General features: G+C 42.2%; 1 protein-coding gene and 1 non-coding gene across 7 annotated transcripts in view; both read left to right on the plus strand.

Moving 5' to 3' along the window:
* Positions 1–20827, plus strand: part of LOC108048405 (mediator of RNA polymerase II transcription subunit 13) — a 28855-nt gene extending 8028 nt beyond the window's left edge. For 5 of the 6 annotated variants that reach the window (XM_017129011.2, XM_017129010.2, XM_017129008.2 and 2 more), the window contains exons 4-14: positions 6213–6306; positions 6362–6445; positions 7197–7645; positions 7709–8393; positions 9380–9832; positions 11493–11673; positions 11763–12337; positions 12410–17213; positions 17279–17393; positions 17458–17573; positions 17636–20827. In XM_017129011.2, coding sequence (XP_016984500.2) covers positions 6213–6306; positions 6362–6445; positions 7197–7645; positions 7709–8393; positions 9380–9832; positions 11493–11673; positions 11763–12337; positions 12410–17213; positions 17279–17393; positions 17458–17573; positions 17636–18019 — 7940 coding nt within the window. In that variant the 3' untranslated portion in view covers positions 18020–20827. The remainder of the gene's footprint in view (positions 1–6212; positions 6307–6361; positions 6446–7196; positions 7646–7708; positions 8394–9379; positions 9833–11492; positions 11674–11762; positions 12338–12409; positions 17214–17278; positions 17394–17457; positions 17574–17635) is intronic. The other variant, XM_017129012.2, reaches the window with a different exon arrangement.
* LOC123037168 lies at positions 6487–6628 on the plus strand. The gene has a single exon (XR_006417389.1).
* Positions 20828–20854: the final 27 nt, after the last annotated feature.

Consider the following 20854-nt stretch of genomic DNA (forward strand, 5'->3'; position numbering starts at 1 on the left):
CTGGGTGATGAATTTAATAAAGCTTCAAGGCCGCATCCATCGCATGCAGTGCAACAACAAATATTCGCCATCTCTTTTGGCATAATTGTGTGTGTGTGGGTGTTTCTGTGTGAGAAAAGCCAAAACAACGCTACACACAAACAAACAAACAAACAGAGAAACACGCGAAATACATTTCGATTGCGGCAGATGATTATTGTTATTATTGCTCTTCTGCTTCTCTCCTTTTTTCTCCATCCCTTGCCATCTTTCTGCCTCTTCTCCCGCTCCTTTTCAGTTTTCTTTGGCGTCATTTAACTCATACGGCGTCGTTTTGGACCGTCAGCAACAGAAAAATAACAAAAAAAAAAGTTGAAAAACAGCAACAAACGTCAATCGTAGGCGGCCTCCCCCCTTACCTAACCCCTAATACACAGAAAAAAATTTTACAAATCTTTGGTATATGAATGAAAAAAGGGCCCTAATTCCTATTCTTTACCAAGCGAATTTCTTTAGATTTAACTTTGGGACAGTTCTCTATTAATATGGAAAAGTTTCAATTCCAAAATGATAGGCACGCTCTTATAAGTCGATTATTCTTTTTCGAGAAACCTAACACTAATATTGTTTGATTCTTGTTAGTAAATTACTGGTCGAAAAAAAGATATAAAATCCTCAATTTAATTTAAAATTCTAATTAATTCTTACTGTGCAAAATGGGAAAGAGGAAGCAGTGCTAAAACGTCACCTGTCATTTGCAATGTTTTTCGCTCGCCCTCTCTTTCGCTCTCTCTTGCTCTCTGGTAATTATGCAAACGAAAAAGAAGGGTGCTCTCGCGTTCTCCCTCTTTCTCTCCGTCCCTCTCGCTTGCTCTTGTGGGGATTGTTCAATACACACTGGCCTTCGAAAGAAGCTCTCTCTTTCGCTCACCCTCCCGCCTTCTCGTTCGCACCTTATCTCCCTTTCTTTCTCCTCTTATCAGCCATTGCGTGTGGCTACTATTTATTAAATATTTTTGTTATTGCTTCATTATCTGTGACCACTAACTACGTACTAGGTACATCGTGCATTGTAGAATTTGAATTTGGGTTTCGGTTTTCCATGGCAAATTCCATTACCTAACAACCAACCACAGGTTGTCCAAGATTCGAAAAGCCGTAATCTAAAAGCTTACTTTTATGTATATCTTATAAGTTATAGTCTTTCAATATTTTATTTGCAAAAATTTAATGCCGAATTTTTGCTTATTTTAATATTGAATAAAATGAATGAATACTTTCCTCTAATAGGTTTTAATAGATTTACCAGACCTAAAAAAGAGTTGACTTAAAGAGTCATTAAACGCACAAGAATTTTTCACAGAGGAAGTTTTCTAAATAAAATATCTAAATATCTGTATTAATATCTTTGGCAATAAAATAAACGTAAAAATTCCCTTAATATACATTTTTAAACTCAGATGCAAACTTTTCCGTCTCCATTGTAAAACATTGAAAAATATATTTTATTGTAAAAAAATGAAAAAAGGGTTTAAATATAACTCAAACTTATTTTAATAGTTATTTAAACCTAAAACTCTGTATAACTTTGATTCAGTTACTAGATGTACTTAAATATACAGAAGTTGTTTTTGAATTGCCCGATTAATATACGAGATACGGAAGTTTGACTGTATATTTCGTTATCTGCCTACGTCATTGTGGGGCCCACTGATTTTACAGTTAGCTATTGCTGCCTGCTTGCGTTAACGCTTTTTTTTTAGGCGCGCACTTTTTCGCTGTCTGAAGTTGAGAGTTGAATGCACGTAGCTTTTACCGCTGATGAAATTTTGTTTTTGTTTTTGTCTTTGTCACTTTTGCAACGCCTTGATTTTGTTATTATTGCATTTTTTAATGACAAGGACATTGACTAATTGCATTGACATTACTTTGTCTCCGTCGTTTGTGCGAATTTTCGGTTTCTTTTTATAGCCTTTTTGTTTCGGCCGTAAACAACAAAACTGGCAAAAAATTGCCGTCCCCCATCATGTTGGTGTGGGTGTGTGTGCGAGTGCGTGTGAATGAAATTCACAAAGAGAGGCGAAGAGAGAGCACATTGTTTCTCTGATTTTTTGTGGCTGAAAACGGCAACGCCGCAAATCTCAGCCAGCCTGCACAGTGAAAATAAATATCCAAGCTTGAAGAAATAAAGGGGCTTTTTCACTTACTACCATTTTTGTTATAACCACAAATTGTGCGTAATTAGTTAAGATAAATAGAAATATTGTTTTTTAGTTTTCCAAGGATACGTATCTTGTTAGGCATTATTAAACAATGTTTGATTGGATATACATAACTTATTATAAAACAGAATTTGATTTAGGCGGTAAGCCATTGTAAATCTTAATAGATAATTTCTAACCATTTTCGTATTATGCATTTTGTAAATTTTTTTAATTTAATTAGTTGTTAATCCAATGAGGTTTTTTTTTAAACCACTGCCACTGTGAACCAATTTATTTTTCATTTTGTAGGGCTTTGAGCTTGTCTTTCTTCTTCCTGTTTGTATGTGTTTTTGGCCATTTTTTTCGGACGCCTACGCGATGGAAAATTTTAGTAGCCCTAGCCCCAAATTTCCTTGTATGCTAGCATTTTTTACCTCCTACCTCTCCTAAAAAAAACACCCCACACACGCTACTTGTTGTCATTGTACTTAAAGTTTGTTGTGGTATTTTTGATGCCATACAATTTTTACCTTAAACAGCTGTCAATTTTACGTGTGTGCGTTAGCGTGTTGGGGGTCGCTGTGTGCGTGTGCTCCACAATTGGAGCCAATAATTACGTGGTGCTCTCTGAGAGACAGAAAGCGATTCTCTCATCTGCGTCTCTTCTCTCTCAATGAGCTTAAACTGGTTTGCAAGCTTAATTACAATGCGCTTTCTTGATCATTTTGTTGTTTGTTGCCTTTTGCATTCATGTTTTTTACCTGCTTTTGGTTTTGCATTTTGGCTTTGTTGTTGAGCTTACTAAACATTTTTTCGATGTGTGTGCGGCAGATTATTGACCTTGATTAAACGTTTGTTGCTGCTTGGTGCTGTGTTCTTTTTTTCTTGTTGTGGAAGATGCAGAAGTGCTAAATAACGCTCTCTTTACTTAATTTGACGCTACAATTGTGGTGAAATTCTCACAGAGAGAGAAGGTGAGAGAGGGTGATATGCTGCGTTAGCAAAATGTTAACCTAAAATAGCATTGTTTTTTTTTTGGGCCACAAACAAAAAGAGCAGCAAAGAGAGTGCGGAAAATATTGTGTGTGTGTGGGTGAACGAGTGCACCTAGCGGCACTTTGTCTCCCAAGCAATCACTCTCTCTTACTCGCTACTTTCCGCAGAGACTTACACCTCTCTCTTGGGGAGCGAGAGAGAAAGAGAGAGCAGCAGCAACATGTGCACAAACCACACGTGCTAAAAAAAATTCACCCACACAGATGGGCATGTGTGTGTTTGTGGAATTTGCATTGAGCAGTCGCCGTCGATTCCGATTCCCGATTCCGATTCACTTCACCCGATTACGATTCCTGTTCCGAAGCTCTGAGGTTGGGAAGATTTTTGGAAAAGTTGGAAAATATGCACATATATGGCAGCTATGGACGATAATGTCAAGTCCCGAGGAATAAAATCAATGTTTTTTTAGAGTAACAACATTGCTTAGATTAGAACCCAAAGATTTTTTATGTGTGGTGAAAGTGGTAATTTTTTTAGTTATTATCTTTACTATATATCCTCATTTTCTCTTTTAATCTTGTATAATTTTTCATTTCATTTTCAAGAAAAAATTGTTGGTTTGTTTTAAATTACATTTTTAAACAAACAATGCATTTAATAACTAATCGTTCAACAAAGACATTTTTTAATAACCATTTGAAATATGTAAGAAAAGTAAAATTACAACCATCAAAGATGATTTTGCGTGGACGTTGAATTTTGTTTGCTTTATCTTGAAGTCACTTCTAGTTCTTTGTTGCTTTTTTTGTTTGTCGTACCGTTTTGTTTTGTCTCGTCTCTTGATTATGTTTGTTTGCTGAGAGAGCGACTGAAGCTGCAGTTGTTGTTGTTTTTGTTTTTGCTGGCCTACCCTTGTGGGCTTTTTTTATTTGGCGAGCTTTGAACTTTTTGCCGTTGGTCGAGTGTGTTAATGTGTGTGTTTGTGACCTCAGGGAAGAAGAGAACCGAAGAAGAGCCGGCTTGCAGGATGGAAATTGGAAGTGGGTATGGGAAATATGGTGATGGTGGGATAATAATAGTGGTGAGGAGGAGAAAGAGAGAGAAGGAGGCAGACTCTCTCACGCACTCATTCACACACACATTGGCATAATCGTACATTGCCCTTTAATATCTATGTGTGAGTTTTAAGCGTCTTTGAAAAATAAAACGTACGCTGATCTCATTGAAGAGAAAAAAAAATGCAAAGCAGTTCCCACAAAAAACTCATACAAACAGTTGTTTGTTTCAGTGGCTTTATCTTTGATTATTGCCTACATATGTTGTTTACCTTTATGTAATTAGCTTTGCAACATTTGTTGACCAAAAAGACAAAGAAGAAGCAGCGAAAATCAGTGCAGGCGTGAGAATAAAAGAATAAAAAGAGAGAGAAATAGAGATTTGCTACATGAGCGTTTGCAGGTGGTGGATGCTTGGAATTTTCCAAAAATTTTCAAACTGTCCTTTTTCTTTTACAAATTGTTTCCCTTCTTTTCTTTTCTCTTCCTCCTTCATACTCTCTTTTCCTTTTACATGCTTGCACTTTTACATAGTTGTTTTCAAGTGTTTGCACTTCCGCTTTGGGATTTGTATTTTGTTGCCTGGCGGCTTTTTGTCTTCCTCTCTTTTTCTTTTCTTTCAAGTTGCATTTTTCCACTCTACTCATATTTTTATCTTTATCCACAGTTTTTCTTTAGTCCCGCCTGAGCTTATTTTTTTGGCGTCCTAGCTATCTTGCTCTAAGTTTTTTTTTTTGTTATTTTCCAAAAAAGCAACAGAAATACAAACGAAAACAAAACAAAAATAAATAGTCTAAAACATTTTGTTTTTTTTTTTCGAGGCGTGTGCGCGTGGTTGACTTCTCTTTGGCGAGAAAGAGAGAGGCAAAGTGCGAAAGAGAAAATAAGATGTTGATTGTTTTGCGTTGTAGGCGACTCTTCTCATTGTTTTTCTTAGTGTTGTTAATTATATTTATTTTCTCCTCTACTTGTTTTTGTTTATTTGTGGTTGGTATTTTCCACTTTTACATTTGAATGAACCCCAAAAATCTTCGAAATTTAAGTGCGACGTGATGACGAAATTACCCGGTATTTGAAAATCCATTCAGATCTGAAACTAGGAAATGTCGAATGTTGAAATAACTTAAATATGATAGATAATATGAGTAATAAATTACTGGTAGTTAATATCACTGTAAAAGGCAATAACCTATTGATCTTAAAAGTTTTATTACGATCTAATGAGTTTAACTGTCAGAGTCATTAAATTTTATTAAAACTTTCCCTTGAATATCAATAATCCGATTTAAAACAAGAAAGGAAAGCTAACTTCGGGCGGAGCCGAAGTTGAAATACCCTTGCAGAATATTCTGCAAATTATATTCTCCAAAATTATTCATATGATGCATTCTTAATACTCATAAAAAATCCAATCGTTCAGTTATATGGCAGCTACAGGATATAGTCGGCCGATCCATATGAAATTTTAGGTCGGATTGATTGGCCAAATATAAAACCCATAGAAAGTCCCAACTTCCTAACTTAACAAACAGCAGAGTTATGGCATTTCCGATCAATCAGTTATATGGCAGCTATAGGATATAGTCGGCCGATCCCGGCCGTTCCGACTTATATACCGCGTGCAAAGGAAAGAAGGGTGTGTGCAAAGTTTAAAACTGAGAGACTAGTTCGCGTAGAAACAGACAGACGGACAGACAGACGGACAGACGGACAGACGGACATGGCTATATCAACTCAGGAGGTGATCCTGATCAAGAATATATATACTTTATAGGGTCGGAGATGTCTCCTTCACTGCGTTGCACACTTTTGACCAAAATTATAATACCCTCTGCAAGGGTATAAAAATAACTCTCTTGACCGTTATAACCATTACAAAAACAATGGTGAAATATTAGCAGTTTTACTACAATAAATATTTTACATTTAAAAACTCATAATTCTAATAAATGTCCTTTATTTATTGTTATTTTTCTAGCCAACCAAGCGCTTTGGAATGGCACCTGGAAAGGAGCCCTCACCTACGAGTGCCGATCGCTGCTGTTCAAAGCGCTGCACAATCTCATGGAGAGGTAATACTATCCAGAGCTTTAAATCTGATAAAATTTAATCCAATATCCATTATAGGTTCGTGCTCACCAAGGACATTGTTCGATTCGGCAAATGGTTCGTGCAGCCCTGCACCTCCAGCGATCGTCTCTTTGGACGAAGGTATGATGTGTAAATAAAGAAATCAGTCAATCTATTACCCTATTGGATAAAATACTTAATTTATGCGAACATGCTGAAAATCACATCCAATTCGCACTAAGACCATATCCTATAATAAAGAACAGGAACTCTGTGCAATGGCATTGAAGCTTGTGACATTGCATCGTTCTTCCTGCGACATTTTCAAAAAGCCTTTGCCTTACTTATAATAACCATTAAAAGAATAATGCTTATGTAGTTCAGTTTCCACATTACGAAATTGATAGTGAACCATATTTAGCTAGCTCATTTTCATGGGGAAAGTCATTAAAAATCGATAAATATTAATGGTTGTTTGGTTTTTATTGCCCCCCTTACGTTTGTCAAATCAGTAAATAAATGAATAAATGTTTTTAAGAATTAATAATTGCTTATATAAACTTAAAAATAAATGAATTAATAGGCAAATTATGTATAAATCATCAGTATCAGTAAATTGATTACATTTATTGCTTAATTTTTATCGTAATTGCTTATATAAACTACAAATTTGATTTAAACTCTAGTCATACGAAGCTTAACGTTAAAATAAATTAAGAAAAAGAATAGGAGAAATATTTCATTTACCAAATATAGAGTTTATTTAAAGAACTTTAATTAAAAGAGGTAATAAGTTAAAGGTCAAGTTATTGACAAGTGTTACCCATTTAATTTAGTCTCCCATTCTTCCTATGCGATTATTTTTGCTAATACTTTCCCTTTTTTCTTACAGCTCCCAGCACTTATCCTTCTCATTCACGTTCTTCGTTCACGGCGACACCGTCTGCGCCTCCATAGATCTGCGCGAGCATCCCGCCGTTCGTCCGCTGACCAAGGAGCATTTGGCCGAGGCGGCGGCCGCTTTTGCAGCGGCCAGTTCCCCGCCAGGATCGGCAGGATCTGCGGCGTCAGCAGGCGGAGCAGTGCCTAATCCTGGTCAAGATCCGAATGGAGCCGGTATGGAGCCACTGGATGGTGGCGAAGGAGCAGCTAAAGCGGCGCCACCGGCGCATGCACGCAAGGTGATGTTGGCCCCGTTTGGAATCGCGGCCATACTCACCGGCAATAGCTACAAGGCCAGCGATCCCATAGCCGAGAAGATCCTCGAGGACTGGGCCTCGTTTTTTCCGCTGTGCAATAAGGATAACACGGACGTGCCACCCGTGGTGGAAGTGGTTTCGGGTGAGTTAATCTCACTAGATAAATGCTTACTTGTAATCTAACCTATATAAACTGAATCGTCAGGTGGTCATAAGATGTATCATCCCACGAACTACGTACTAGTCACAGATCTGGACGACATGGAGCACATGGAGTTCGTCGAGATGCAGAAGATGCAAAGTTCGGTGAGCGGAGCGGCGGCTGAGGCTTCTGGTTTGGCCTCGCTCTCCTATCCACCGGGTGCTGCGGCTGCTCCTCCTTCTCTAGGAGCGGGTCCTTCTGCTACAGCGATTCCCATGGGCCCTGCTTCCCTTAATGCTCCAGGAGGAGGAGCAGTTTCCTCTGCCTCCTCCGCCTCCGCCAAAGAGGTATCCTGCAAGGCAGCTCCTCAAGCGGTCAGCGCCCTGGAGCGTCTCGCCTTCCAGCCCTACTATGATCAACGGCCCACCTCGGGCTTCACCTTTAATACCAACAATACTCACATACCCGCCTCGGCTGCTGTGGAAATGCCAGAACGAACTTGGCAGGATTGCGTGATGAACACGCTCCACGTGGATGCTGCAGCGGCGGCAGCAGCAATGGCATCTTCTACACCTTCCTCCGGAACTGGGGCATCGACAGATGGCGACGAGAATGAGCAGAATAAACCGCCGCAGCAGGATTCCAAGCAACAGGTGCAGCAGCAGATTCAACAGCAGCAGCAACAGCAGCGTCAGAAGCTCTGGAACTTTGTGGATCCCATGCAAAAGGCGCCCTGCATATGCACAAAGTGAGTTTTGTTCTTTTAGTTCGTTAAAAATTGTAGAAGAGTTTCCCCCTGACCTCTTATTTACTCTCTATATGCAAGGGTATTCTCCAATCTCTAGAGGTATTCAAATTGTAGCTTAAGATTCTGAAATTGTCCAAGATAATTTATTTATTGTGCTATTTTATATTTTCTTATTGAGTTTGTTTGTTGTAATCGGCTATTATCAAGAAATTGAGGGAAATTTAAGTGTTATTTAAGGTTGTTTATATTTTTAGGAAAAGTGTCAATGTAATTAAAGAAATACGAAAAAACAATACGAAATACGGTTGGACACATTTTTAAAAAATTTACCGCAGAGTGGTTCTTGAATATTTCTGTAGCTTCTTTGACTAAAGATTTAGCATCAGAAACAATAATTGGTTTTTATAGTCTTGCTGAAAATAATTTTAGACCCCTGAAGTATAGCACTTTATAATGGGAAAAGTAAATTTCTGAAAATCTTTTTTAAGTTTACATTCTTATTGGGTACGTTTACATTTCTAGAGATTTTGGAAATACCTTTTTTTTATCCCTGCGCGTGTTTTTTCTAATCTTTTTGCTGCCTCTATTAGAATAATTTTTTTAATATTATCCCTATATGATATTGATATTCACATAAAATTGATGTAGGGGAGATGTTGTGCTCCCTCTAAAAACCTATAAACCCCCCTTAAACCACAAAAAAACCCGCTTTGATGGCATGCCCAAAAAGTACCTTTACCTTAGCAAGCTGTAGGCAGTTAAAGGCGGTAGTTGACCATGTTTTGCTGTTATCTGTGCATGCGTTAGGCCATAGATTTTTTTGTTCTTTTTTCTATACAAATTTTTTTTTTGAGTTACCTAACCCACACAGCAGCAACAAAAAATAAAAACCTTCAGCCAAAAGACAGAGCTACGAAAGCGAAACGTTTAAAATTGTGTTGCTAGTGTCTAAAACCCGAAAAAAATACCCAACAAACAATTTTCAGCGCCCAATGCAGCAGCATCAGTAGCAACAGCAACATTAGCAACAGCCACATTAGCAACATCAGCAACAACAAGCGACCACAGCAACCGCTGGGATCGCCGGCATTGCGAGCAGCAGTTACCGGTGCCAGCGGCAATAAGTCGTCATCATCTTCATCGTCGTCGTCCTACCAACAACATTACCACCAGCAACATCTGCAGCAGCAACAGCGACCGGGAACGCCTGTGCCACCGGCATCAGCATCAGCAGCAGCAGCAGCAGCTACATCGCATCATTCCAGTTCCCTGAGCAACACTTCCGCCTCCAATTCTTCCGCGACCGCCCTCCGGCGTCACAATGTGCCGTTCCACAAGCGGTTGCTCCATTCGCTGGCATCCACCGCCTCCTCCTCGGCCACGTTTAGAGCCAAAAACCACAGCAACACCACAACAGACACCAATATACCAAAACAAAGGTTTGTGTGTTGAGTGGAGTGGCGTCTGTTCATTATAGCCAGTGCTGCCTATGATTTTAGTTTAACGCTATTCAGTTTTATCTTTTTTATATACGGTTGTGGTCAAAACAAAAGCACAGGGGATATAGGACTTTTTAATTATTTAATTAGGTAATTTAATATAATTATATTTTTTCTCAAAGTGATTTGCTTGATTCTAAATGCAATAAAAGAAATATAAAAAAATTGGATAATTTGCGGCCTCAGAAAATGCCCGATTTAATGATAATTTTGGCTGCTTTTTAAAAAATGAATATAAAAAATATTAAAAAAAACATTAAGGAAATGTAAATAAGTAAATATTTAAATGGTCTGTCCAAAAAGACAATTAGTTATAATTCTCATATTAATCTACATTAAGTGAAAGGCATTTAGTGCTATTGTTTTGACCGCTGCTCTGTATTCCACCCGTACTCCTACTTTCGCTCTTTCTCCACATTTATATATTTTTCTATCCACTCTCTTCACACGCTCTGTTAACCTTATGATTTTCTTATGTTTTATTATTTTGTTGGTTGGTTTTGAGCATATTATTTCTGCCCCCTAACAAAGTACACTGGAATCAAAGAAGGGCACATTTTAATTCACTACGCCCCCAAAAAAGGAGTCAGCACACACACACACACAAAAAACATTCGCGTGCCGCCATTTTGCAATAACAATTTCTAAATCTAATTCACTTGGTAAATGGTTAATTAGCAACATCAAAAAATAAAAACAAAGCAATGCAAAAACACAAAAGACTGCGAGCAACGATATAATTACGAATTGTAAAATATTTTTAACTTCGAGGACATACAACACGTTTCGTAGCATTTAACTAGCTTAGTATCTACTGCCCCCTACTCTCGTCCACCCCCCAAATCCACTTCCCCATTGTCGTTCTCATTTTCTCATGGCCCGTTTCGCAAGTACTCGGTACTGGATTGAGTACGAGTATCTGTTGGATACTGGGTTTGAGTACTTTGGTTTTGGTGCCGCATGGATCTTTGTTTTATTCTTCTAGGTTTTTATGCATTTTGTGGAATGATTTTGATTTCTTTCGCTGGTTTTTCAATTTGTAAATAACAATTGCATATATAATACAAATGAAATGAGTGTTTAATAAATCTCTAAAGCTTATAAAGAAAATTATTTGGGTGTCAATCCACGAATTTGAAGTTCTTGATTTAAAATATTTGTGATTAGATGCCATATAATATTTTATTAGCACATTTTGCATTATTTTTGATTTGAAAAAGTTTCTTAAGATCAGTATTTCAAAGCAACATATTTAATTTTGTTTATAAATTTGTAGAGATTTGCCAAGCACTTCATATAAAATCTTTTATTTTGCAGCTGTAAAGGTTTTGTTAATTTATTTAAACCTAAAACAATGGATGTGGTTTATTGTTTAATTTTGCCTATAGTTATTTTTGGGACACTTCAATTGCTGAAGTACCCCGAACCATACATTACGTTAAATGATTAATATACACGCAATCCTGTGTATCCATAGCTACATTATCCGTAGTTTGAGCATTGTACATAACCTAATTCAAAATAATAAAATTCACTTAACTTGGGAATACTTGTTACCACCATGCTAATGATGATATTTTTCTTTCCTTTTTTCCAACAGACATCTGGCGAATACACCTCATGGAACGCCACATGGCGGAGCCTCAACGTACTCCCGGAATTCCTTGGGCGGCGACTCCTCAATGCCGGTTGCCTCCGTAGAATCACCGGCCACACCCGCTCCCTCTCCGCATCCCAATTCGGCGCACTCTCAACCGACATCCGTGCCGCCCGCTGAGCAAGTGAGTGCAAGTGACGACCCAAAAACGAAGACGAAGACTATAAGCCAGCTTATTTTACTAACTCGTTGCTTTCTTTTCCCACGTCACAGCTACTCAACATGAGTCCACATGCGCCCACTTCCGTTTCCAACCTGCAGCAGCCGCCGACGCCCATTGACCACCTGCTGGATAAAAATACACCGGCGCCTACGCCAACGGACCAGCACGACAACAAGAGCATTACGGCCTCGCCTTATGTCCATCAGACGCCCAGCGTGGAGCCGCCCTCCTATACGGATCATGCATCCGGCGGAGGAGCAGTTGGTGGGCAATCCATGGGCACTGGTCCGGGTAGTGTGCCCGCCCATCAACCGGCCACGCCCACAGCGGCAACGTCAGCTGGTTCCTGTGGAGGCTCAAACCCAGTTGGAGGATCTGCAGTGGGTACCATCAGCGTTAAAAAGCTGGAGATGCAACAGCAGACTCCGTCGGCAGCAATGGCCATCAAACAGGAAGCGGGTGCTCAGGGCCGGGGGACAGGAGCGGTCACCTCCACCGCGGAGGCCATGAACGACTTAAGGCGACTGTACAACCCGCCGAAGTTGACGTTAAAGGATCCGGACAGCTTTTACGATGACGAGTGGCTCAAGGAGGTCATTTATGACTTTCAGTACCAGGAAAACTGGTAAGTTCGGAACCCTATCATTTAAGGATCAAATTAAACATCAATCTAACTATCGAATTTTCTTTACCATAGGGACCATCCGTCGGAGAAGCGTCCGAAACTGGATAAACAACGCCGGCCCAGGTATGCCAAGAACCTCTACGAGGGACATACGCACGTAAAGCCTCTGATGCCCTCGCCGGGATCAGTTTATGGCTCACAGCTTCTCTCCTTGGATGTGTCGGCGACGTCAGCGGGAGGAGGCGTTGGAGGATCAGCGACGGGCGGTTCCAGCGGTGGTTTAGTGGGCATTGCCAACAGTACCGCCAATGGCAGTGATGCAGAAACCGAGAGTGGTAGCAGCTTCTTCCAGGGATTGGACATTAAGACAGAGCCCGGTTTGCATTCCCCCACGTGCAAGGAGACTTCGAAATCTTCGGGTGGAGGGAACAGCAGCGGTGGAGGAAGCGGTAGCGGTGGTAATCTCTTTACTGCCGAGGGACTGAATCCCTCGCTCAACGATCTGGAGCAGTTGTTCGAGACGAGCTCCAACGATGAGTGCAGCAGTGTGCAGATACACACGCCACCGGACTCAAATAATCCCTCGAACGGCGGATGCAGTGCTGTGACCAATACGATCGAAGACCTCAAACGGAGCACGGCGGTGGCCAGTGCGGTGGTGGCAGCGGCAGCGGCGGCAGCAGCAGCGGCGGCCTCCGGAGCGGGCAATATCCAGGCGGAGGATCTCACCAAGATGTTTCCCACACCGCCTTCGCACGAGCAACAACACCCGAACTCGAGTCCGTGCCAAACGGACGTGGTCATGACGGATCTCAGTGTGGACACCACCACAAACAGTATAACCAGCAGTAGCATCACGACTACCTGCAATACCACAATTACGAGTAGTATCAACACCACCACTGGCTGTACCAATACCAACAATACCAGTATTATCCTGGCAGCCGTACAAGCTCCCGTCACCGTGGTGGCCATCCAGACTGTCTCCAAGCTGGTTAAGCAGGAGTATAACTTGGAATTGGGTAGCCCGGTGGAGGAGCCTATCGATGACTGGAACTTTGTCTACCGACCTCCGCAGCAGGAGAAGTTTGTGGGCTCAACGCGCTATGCTCCATTGACCAACCTGCCTAGCCTAACGCAGCCGCCTTTGAGTCTGCCTCCCGGATGTATATATCAACCCACTTGGAGTAGTCATAAATCCAGGGCAGTCACACTGGCCAAAGCAGCGGCGGCTCAACAGCAGCAGCATCAGAAGCATCAGGCCCTGCAGCAGCGCATCCAATTGCATCAGCAAAAGTTACAGCAGCTCCAGCACCAGCATCATCAGCAACAGCAACAGCAGGCGGCAGCTGCAGCAGCAGCGGCGGCAGCGGGAGGAGTTGGCCACCAGAAACACCAGCATCAGCATCTTCATGATCTGCTCTCGGCGGCGCCAAGGACACCACTTACACCCTCGACTGTGCCCCAACCGTTGAGCAGTGGCGGAAGTCAGTTGCTGCTGAATCAGTTGAATTGCCCACAGGCGCCGCCCGGAAGCTCCATGCAGCAACTGATGCAGCGAGCGGGGATGTCGCCCATTTCACCGGGTCCCGGTATGAGCCATTATGGCGCCAGGAGCAGTCCCATGTCGAGGGCGACCCCCACGCATCCGCCACCGCCATATCCATATGACTTGGCCGTGGCCAGTCCAGCCACCTCCACATCCTCGTACTTGAACCGGCCACTCCACTCGCAGGAGCATCCGCACATGCATGGTATGGGCGGCGGAGGAGCAGGAGGCGTGGGTCCCGGAGCAGGAGCCGGCGGACACATGGGCATGATGCCCTACACTGGCGATGCGGGCATTGCCAGTGGGGGTCCAGCGGTGGCAGCCGGTCCCTCAAGCTTGCTCCAGGAATTACCAGAAGTGAACTCTGTACTAGTGAACATCCTGCTGTACGATACCGCCTTGAACGTGTTTCGCGATCACAACTTTGACAGCAGCAGTGTGTGCGTGTGCAATGCGGATACTCAGAAGATTGGCAATATACGGGGAGCGGATTCCGGAGTTTATGTACCCCTGCCCGGCGTTAGCTTCAATCCATTTCCGACAGGAGGTGGAGCACAAGGAGCTGCGCCTGCACAGCGGATTCAGAATGGACCCAGCTCCGCTGGTTTTGGCGGCATGCGGATGATCAGTGCCTTTGGGGGTTCGCCGGCCTCCGCCTCGATGCCCGGAGCTGGCTCCGGGCATGGCCATGGCCCGAACGGCGGCTCCAACTCGTCGTCCTGCACGCCGCCCAGCAGTAACGTCCACATCACTGGATATGTGGATGATGATCCCGTAGAGTGTACATGTGGTTTCAGTGCAGTGGTTAATCGAAGACTCTCCCATCGCGCTGGGCTCTTTTACGAGGATGAGGTGGAGATTACAGGCATAGCGGATGATCCGGGCAGGAATAAGCAGCCTTCGTTGCTCAGTATCATCCAGAGTCTGGGGAGGAAGAACCAAATCAAACCGGGTCCGGGTGAAACGAGTTCCGCTTTGGAGAAGGCCGGAGCAGGAGGTGTTTCAAGTGGACAACTGGAGCAACTGGCTCATGCTATCTTCGACCTGCTGCTGGATCAGTGCTCCATTATCCAGACATCCAGCAGTTCCGTGCACCGAGCTCTTCAATCCCATCGGAGGCGAATGTCCCGTCAGCGAAGGATCTTCGGCACCAATGGAGCACCCACCGCCTCGTTGGCTTCGATTGCCAATGTTCTAGAGTTTATGGATGCGCACGACGTGATCAGCTTGGCATTGGAACAGGCGAGATTGGCATTCGAGAACCAACGGATGGACAACATGATGGACTTTCACGGGAACGGGAGTAGTAGCTCCCATCAGCAGCAGCAACTCACTGCCTTTCATGTACCACCGCCTGCCCTGCGTCACAAGCTGGCGGGGATTGGTGCTGGTCGGTTGACAGTCCACAAGTGGCCATATCTTCCCGTGGGATTCACCCGAAGCAACAAGGAGATTGTGCGCACCATGAACGCCATACAGCCAATGCTGCAGAGTGCCTTCCACTGCAAGTCAAGGGGTGGCTCGGGCTCCAAAGATGCCAGTTCGTATAACACGGTGAGTGGACCGCTCACTTGGCGGCAGTTCCATCGACTGGCAGGCCGTGCATCCGGACAATGTGAGCCACAACCAATACCCTCTGTTGTGGTTGGTTACGAGAAGGATTGGATCTCGGTGGCACCGCACTCCATCCACTACTGGGATAAGTTTCTCCTGGAACCGTACTCCTATGCTAGGGATGTGGTCTACATGGTGGTGTGTCCGGATAACGAGCATGTTGCGGGTTGTACACGCAGCTATTTCCGTGAGTTAAGTAGCACCTATGAGATGTGCAAGCTTGGCAAACACACGCCGATTCGCGGATGGGAAGGGATCCTGCAAGTGGGAGCTTCTCGCAATATTCCTACGGATCGTGAAGTCACTCCATTGGACGACTGGTTGCGTACTCTTGAGCATACTGCTCTGGCCGAACAAATCCGTCGTTATGCAGTAGCTTTTATTCACCAGTTGGCTCCTTATTTGAGTCGAGTGCCTAATGATAAAACGCTGCTGAATCCACCGGACGGTTCTGGAAACTCAAACTCCAAGGGATGCGGAACTTCCTCCTCAAACACCCTATCATCCACTGGCTTACCTGGCGGCGATTTGCCTACGGATAATATCAAGCTGGAACCGGGTACCGAACCTCCAGTTCAGCCGATGGAAACCAACGAAATAAAGCAGGAAGCAGGGACGGGAAAAGGAGCCTCTGCAGCAGGGGATAGCAAACCTGCCCTGATCCTAGGAGATCCCTTGGGCATGGGCGAGACCTTGGAGGACATCAACCCATCAGCCATTGTTCTTTATGTGGTGAATCCGTTCACTTTCGCCTCGGATAGCTGCGAACTGGAGCGACTGGCCTTAATTGCCCTACTGCGTTGCTATGCGGAACTTCTGAAAGCTGTTCCCGATTCGGTGCGAGCGCAGATGAACATCCAGATTATATCTCTGGAATCAGTTATGGAACTGGGGCCCTGTGGCAATAGAAGGCGCTTCTCCGACGAGATCAAGTGCCTGGCTTTGAACATTTTTTCGCAGTGCCGGCGACATTTGGTTCACGCTCAATCCGTAAAAAGTCTCACTGGCTTTGGAACGGCAGCCAAAATGGAGGCCTTCCTTAAGACCAAGGACGAGCCCAATCGCCGGGCCTACAAGATGTACACCGCTCCCTTTGTTTTGGCGCCAATGCACGAGAGGAATGACAAAACGGACTTCTCCAGATCGGCGGGCAGTATGCATGGCCAGAACGAACACCGATATTCGGTCATGTATTGCAATTACTGCCTGAGCGAAGATCAGGCTTGGCTGTTGGCTACCGCCACAGATGAAAGGGGCGAATTGCTGGAGAAGATTTGCATCAATATCGATGTGCCGAATCGTGCGAGGAGAAGGAAAGCTCCCGCTCGCTATGTGGCACTGAAGAAACTGATGGACTTCATCATGGGAATCATCTCGCAGACATCGCAGATGTGGCGTTTAGTCATTGGTCGTATTGGAAGGATTGGACACAGCGAGCTGAAGTCTTGGAGTTATTTGCTGAGCAAGCAACAGCTCCAAAAGGCATCCAAGCAATTTAAGGACATGTGTAAGCAATGTACATTGATGTACCCACCCACCATTTTGAGTGCCTGTCTGGTGACCTTGGAACCGGATGCCAAGCTACGCGTGATGCCCGATCAGTTTACGCCGGATGAGCGCTTTTCACAGATCTCCATGCAGAATCCGTTGGCGACGCCACAGGACGTTACCTGCACCCACATCCTGGTCTTTCCCACCAGCGCCGTCTGTGCGGTAAGTTTACTATAATGAATTTAAAATGAACGTTTTAACAAATTGTTACATTTTTTTGCTTGCAGCCCTTTACCCGCCAATTCCAGAATGAGCCGCAAGTTGAGGACGATTTCCTTAACTTCGAAGAGGAGGGCAACGATGACTTCAGCGATGCGGAAATTGGCGATTTCTTCTGGGACCGTAAGTTTTTAAAAATAAAAGTAATTGAGTGCATTTTCTAAGATTTATTATTTTCTTAAACCAGCTCACATAGACAGAGTTTCCAATCATGGTAGTCCAGGACGCATGGACGACAACCGCAGTTGGCAGAGCGCCGGTGGCAATAACTTCAAGTGCACACCGCCTCAGGAAGTGGAGGAGGTGGGTCATCTATTATTTTATGTTAAAGAAAAACATTTAATAATTCTCTTTTTCTTTTCAAGGTTGGTTCGCTCAATCAACAGCCAATTTCAGTGGGCTACATGGTGTCCACAGCGCCAACGGGTCGAATGCCCGCTTGGTTCTGGTCCGCCTGTCCGCATCTGGAAGATGTATGCCCCGTGTTCCTAAAGACAGCCTTACACCTCCATGTGCCCAGTATACAGACTGCCGACGATATTCTCAACTCGACCAATGCCCATCAGTCGGCAAACGATCATCCGCTGGACTCGATTCTCACGGCGGATGTGCTGCGCTTCGTCCTCGAGGGATACAATGCCCTTTCCTGGCTGGCCCTTGACTCCAATACACACGATCGCCTCTCCTGTCTACCCATCAATGTCCAGACGCTGATGGATCTGTACTATCTGACGGCTGCCATAGCCTAAGATCCCGGGACTACAGATTCTAGATCTCCGATCCCCGGATCAATTCAAAACTCAATCAATCAAACGCAGTCGCATGCTTCCGTTTGCAGAACTTCCACTAGCTATACCAACTTCAATGAACAGGAGAATAGAAAACCGAAAAGACCTTAAACAGAATCAACACCAAGCAACCAAGAATCGAAGTTAACAGAATCCAAAAACACCAACAGAACAACAAGAGCAATAGCAGCAGTTAACGCAACGCACAGATTACTTAGCATAATCAACATGAAAACAAAACAAAACAAGAGATCACCGATGAGAGCGGCGGATATAACTTTATCGTCTACCGATAAGTCTTGAACAGCAACAGCATTACTATTTATTAATCGTCGAGAATTTGTAAAAGTGTCAAGTGCAAGAATTGTTTGTTTAATTTTATTTTTTTATACATATACATAGGCTGGCGTTCGATTAGTGTTTAATATTTATAAATATACAAAAAACGATGAGCGAATGAGAAATAGCGAAAAGCAAACAACAAACAACCACACACATGTAGGCATATAGGTCATATATACAATAGCGGCGTGGAGAAAAGCGAGTAACATATTTAGGTTAAGTAACAAAGTTTGTACATATTTACAACAAATTCGCCGTAAGCAGCAAGTGCAGCAACAAAGCAAAACAGAAGTGTAATTATACAATTAGTAATTAGTTTACAACAAATTGAACGAGGAGGAGGAGGAGATTAAGGAGGCCCTATTTAAATCTAATAAATTAAATCAATAAATTGTGTAAATTTTTGTGCAAAGCGAGAATTAGTTTAAATTTAAATTATACAAGAAAGAAGTGTAAAAACCAACCCCAAAACAACCCAAACACACGCATTAAACACCCCCACACGATGGAAACAAACAAAACATATAAATTAACTGAAACGGTATACTGTAAATTGCATATATAAAAACTATATATATCTGGACGCCAAGCGCAGATGATGAAGGACGAGTAGGAGTAAGAGGAGGACGAGGACAGGATTTAGAATTAGGATGAGCGTTAGGAAGAGTTTTAATTTCGTGTGTTTTTTTGTTGTCTCTTGTATTCGTATAATCCTAGGGAAACATTTGTACTTCACACAGATACTGAACACACCCACAAACAAACAAACACACACACCACTCACATAGCCAATTTTCTAATAATGAAATACTTAAACGAAAATGTGTACAAATTAATAATAATGCTTGTAAAGAACGGGAAAGCTTTCTACACTCACCAACAACACAACAACCACAATTGATTTTGCACGTTGAAACGATTTTCGCTAGGTTTAAGTTTAAAACAAAATCAATTAAGTAAAAAAAAGAAAACAATTATTAAACAATGAAATTATTTTTACCTGTGTATTTTAATTAGCATAAATTGTGTAAACAACAAAACCTACGATTACAAAGACGTTTTCTAGTAATTATCAACACCAACATAAAAACACACACACACACCCCACATGCATATCTTTTAAGTAGTTTCGATTTCATTTAGTATTCTATTATTTGTGTAATAAACCGAACTTATTTGCAAACCTAATTTTTCATTATTTCATTTCATTGCCCTATCCTATCGCTCAGATCTCCCCGATCCCCCGTAGATCATCCATATCTATATATCACGCAAGTGCACGCTGTAAATAAGGAACCGCTTACAATCATTTTCTAGAGATCGATATTTATTGTGCTTGCCGAGTTTTTCCTAGCTAAGGTTTCAGTTGCCACACACTCTCTCATTCATTTCCCGGGAAATCGAAGACCCGGGCGCCAATAAAAGCAAATAATTATAGCAATAATTAAGTGTAAAGCACAACAAATGTTTAACGATTAAAGAAAAAACCAACTCGAAACATTTACAGCAACAATTGACAACAAGCATTCGTAGCAAACAAAACCAAAAAAAAAAAAAAACGGAAAAAAATATATATGGATTAAAAACCAAAATGGGAACAGTTTTTTAATAAACAAACTCAGTTTACGAGTTGAAAATTTTCTAAATAACGATTAGCTTAAATCTAAGGACAAACCACAATTCACTTGGAATGGAAGTTAAGGAAATGCGAGCGACTACAAGTTATACACGTTCATTGTAAAGTTAATTAAGGGCAAGTTTAAGGCTTGAGAACTAATTAAAGATTAAAAAAAAAAGAAAAACCACAAAAAGCAAAGGAAAATACAAACAAAAAAGTGCATTAAGCGTTGACGAGGAAAACCATTTACTAGCCTAGCCTAAAAGTATGCAATTATTAAGTTAAATTAGTTTCGTGGGCATCCAAACAATGAGATCCCAAAAATCCAAAAGGACGAAGGACGAGAGGAGCAATTTGAAATGAAGACAGACATTTGTTTATAAAACAAATGAGCGCATGTTATAGTCACCATACACACTATATATATATATCGAGATTGGATACGAGAACATGAATGTCAAAATCTAGCTACAGAATTGCATATTATATATTATATACAATTAAATATTATATAATGGGCAAAAACAAAATGTTGTTGTAGTAAAATTACAATTAAGTTTTGTTTTGCTACCAAGTCAGAAAAGAAACATGAGCAAAATCGATGAGCAAATAGCAAAGGTCAAAAATGGGTCAAATTTTAAATGTGCAAAGCAAACACGACAAAAAAAAAACAAGAAAAACAAATGACAAACGAAATGCAATTTTTTGTAATTTCTTTACAGATTATAGATTTGTTTGGCAAGCAGGCGATAACAAATACAAACTAAAAAATACATTTTTCAAATAAAACTAACATCAAATTCAAAAAATATCGTGGTTTTCCTATTTGTTAAGGC

Source organism: Drosophila rhopaloa, unplaced genomic scaffold, assembly GCF_018152115.1.
Source record: "Drosophila rhopaloa isolate 14029-0021.01 unplaced genomic scaffold, ASM1815211v1 contig_150, whole genome shotgun sequence".
NCBI lineage: Eukaryota > Metazoa > Arthropoda > Insecta > Diptera > Drosophilidae > Drosophila > Drosophila rhopaloa.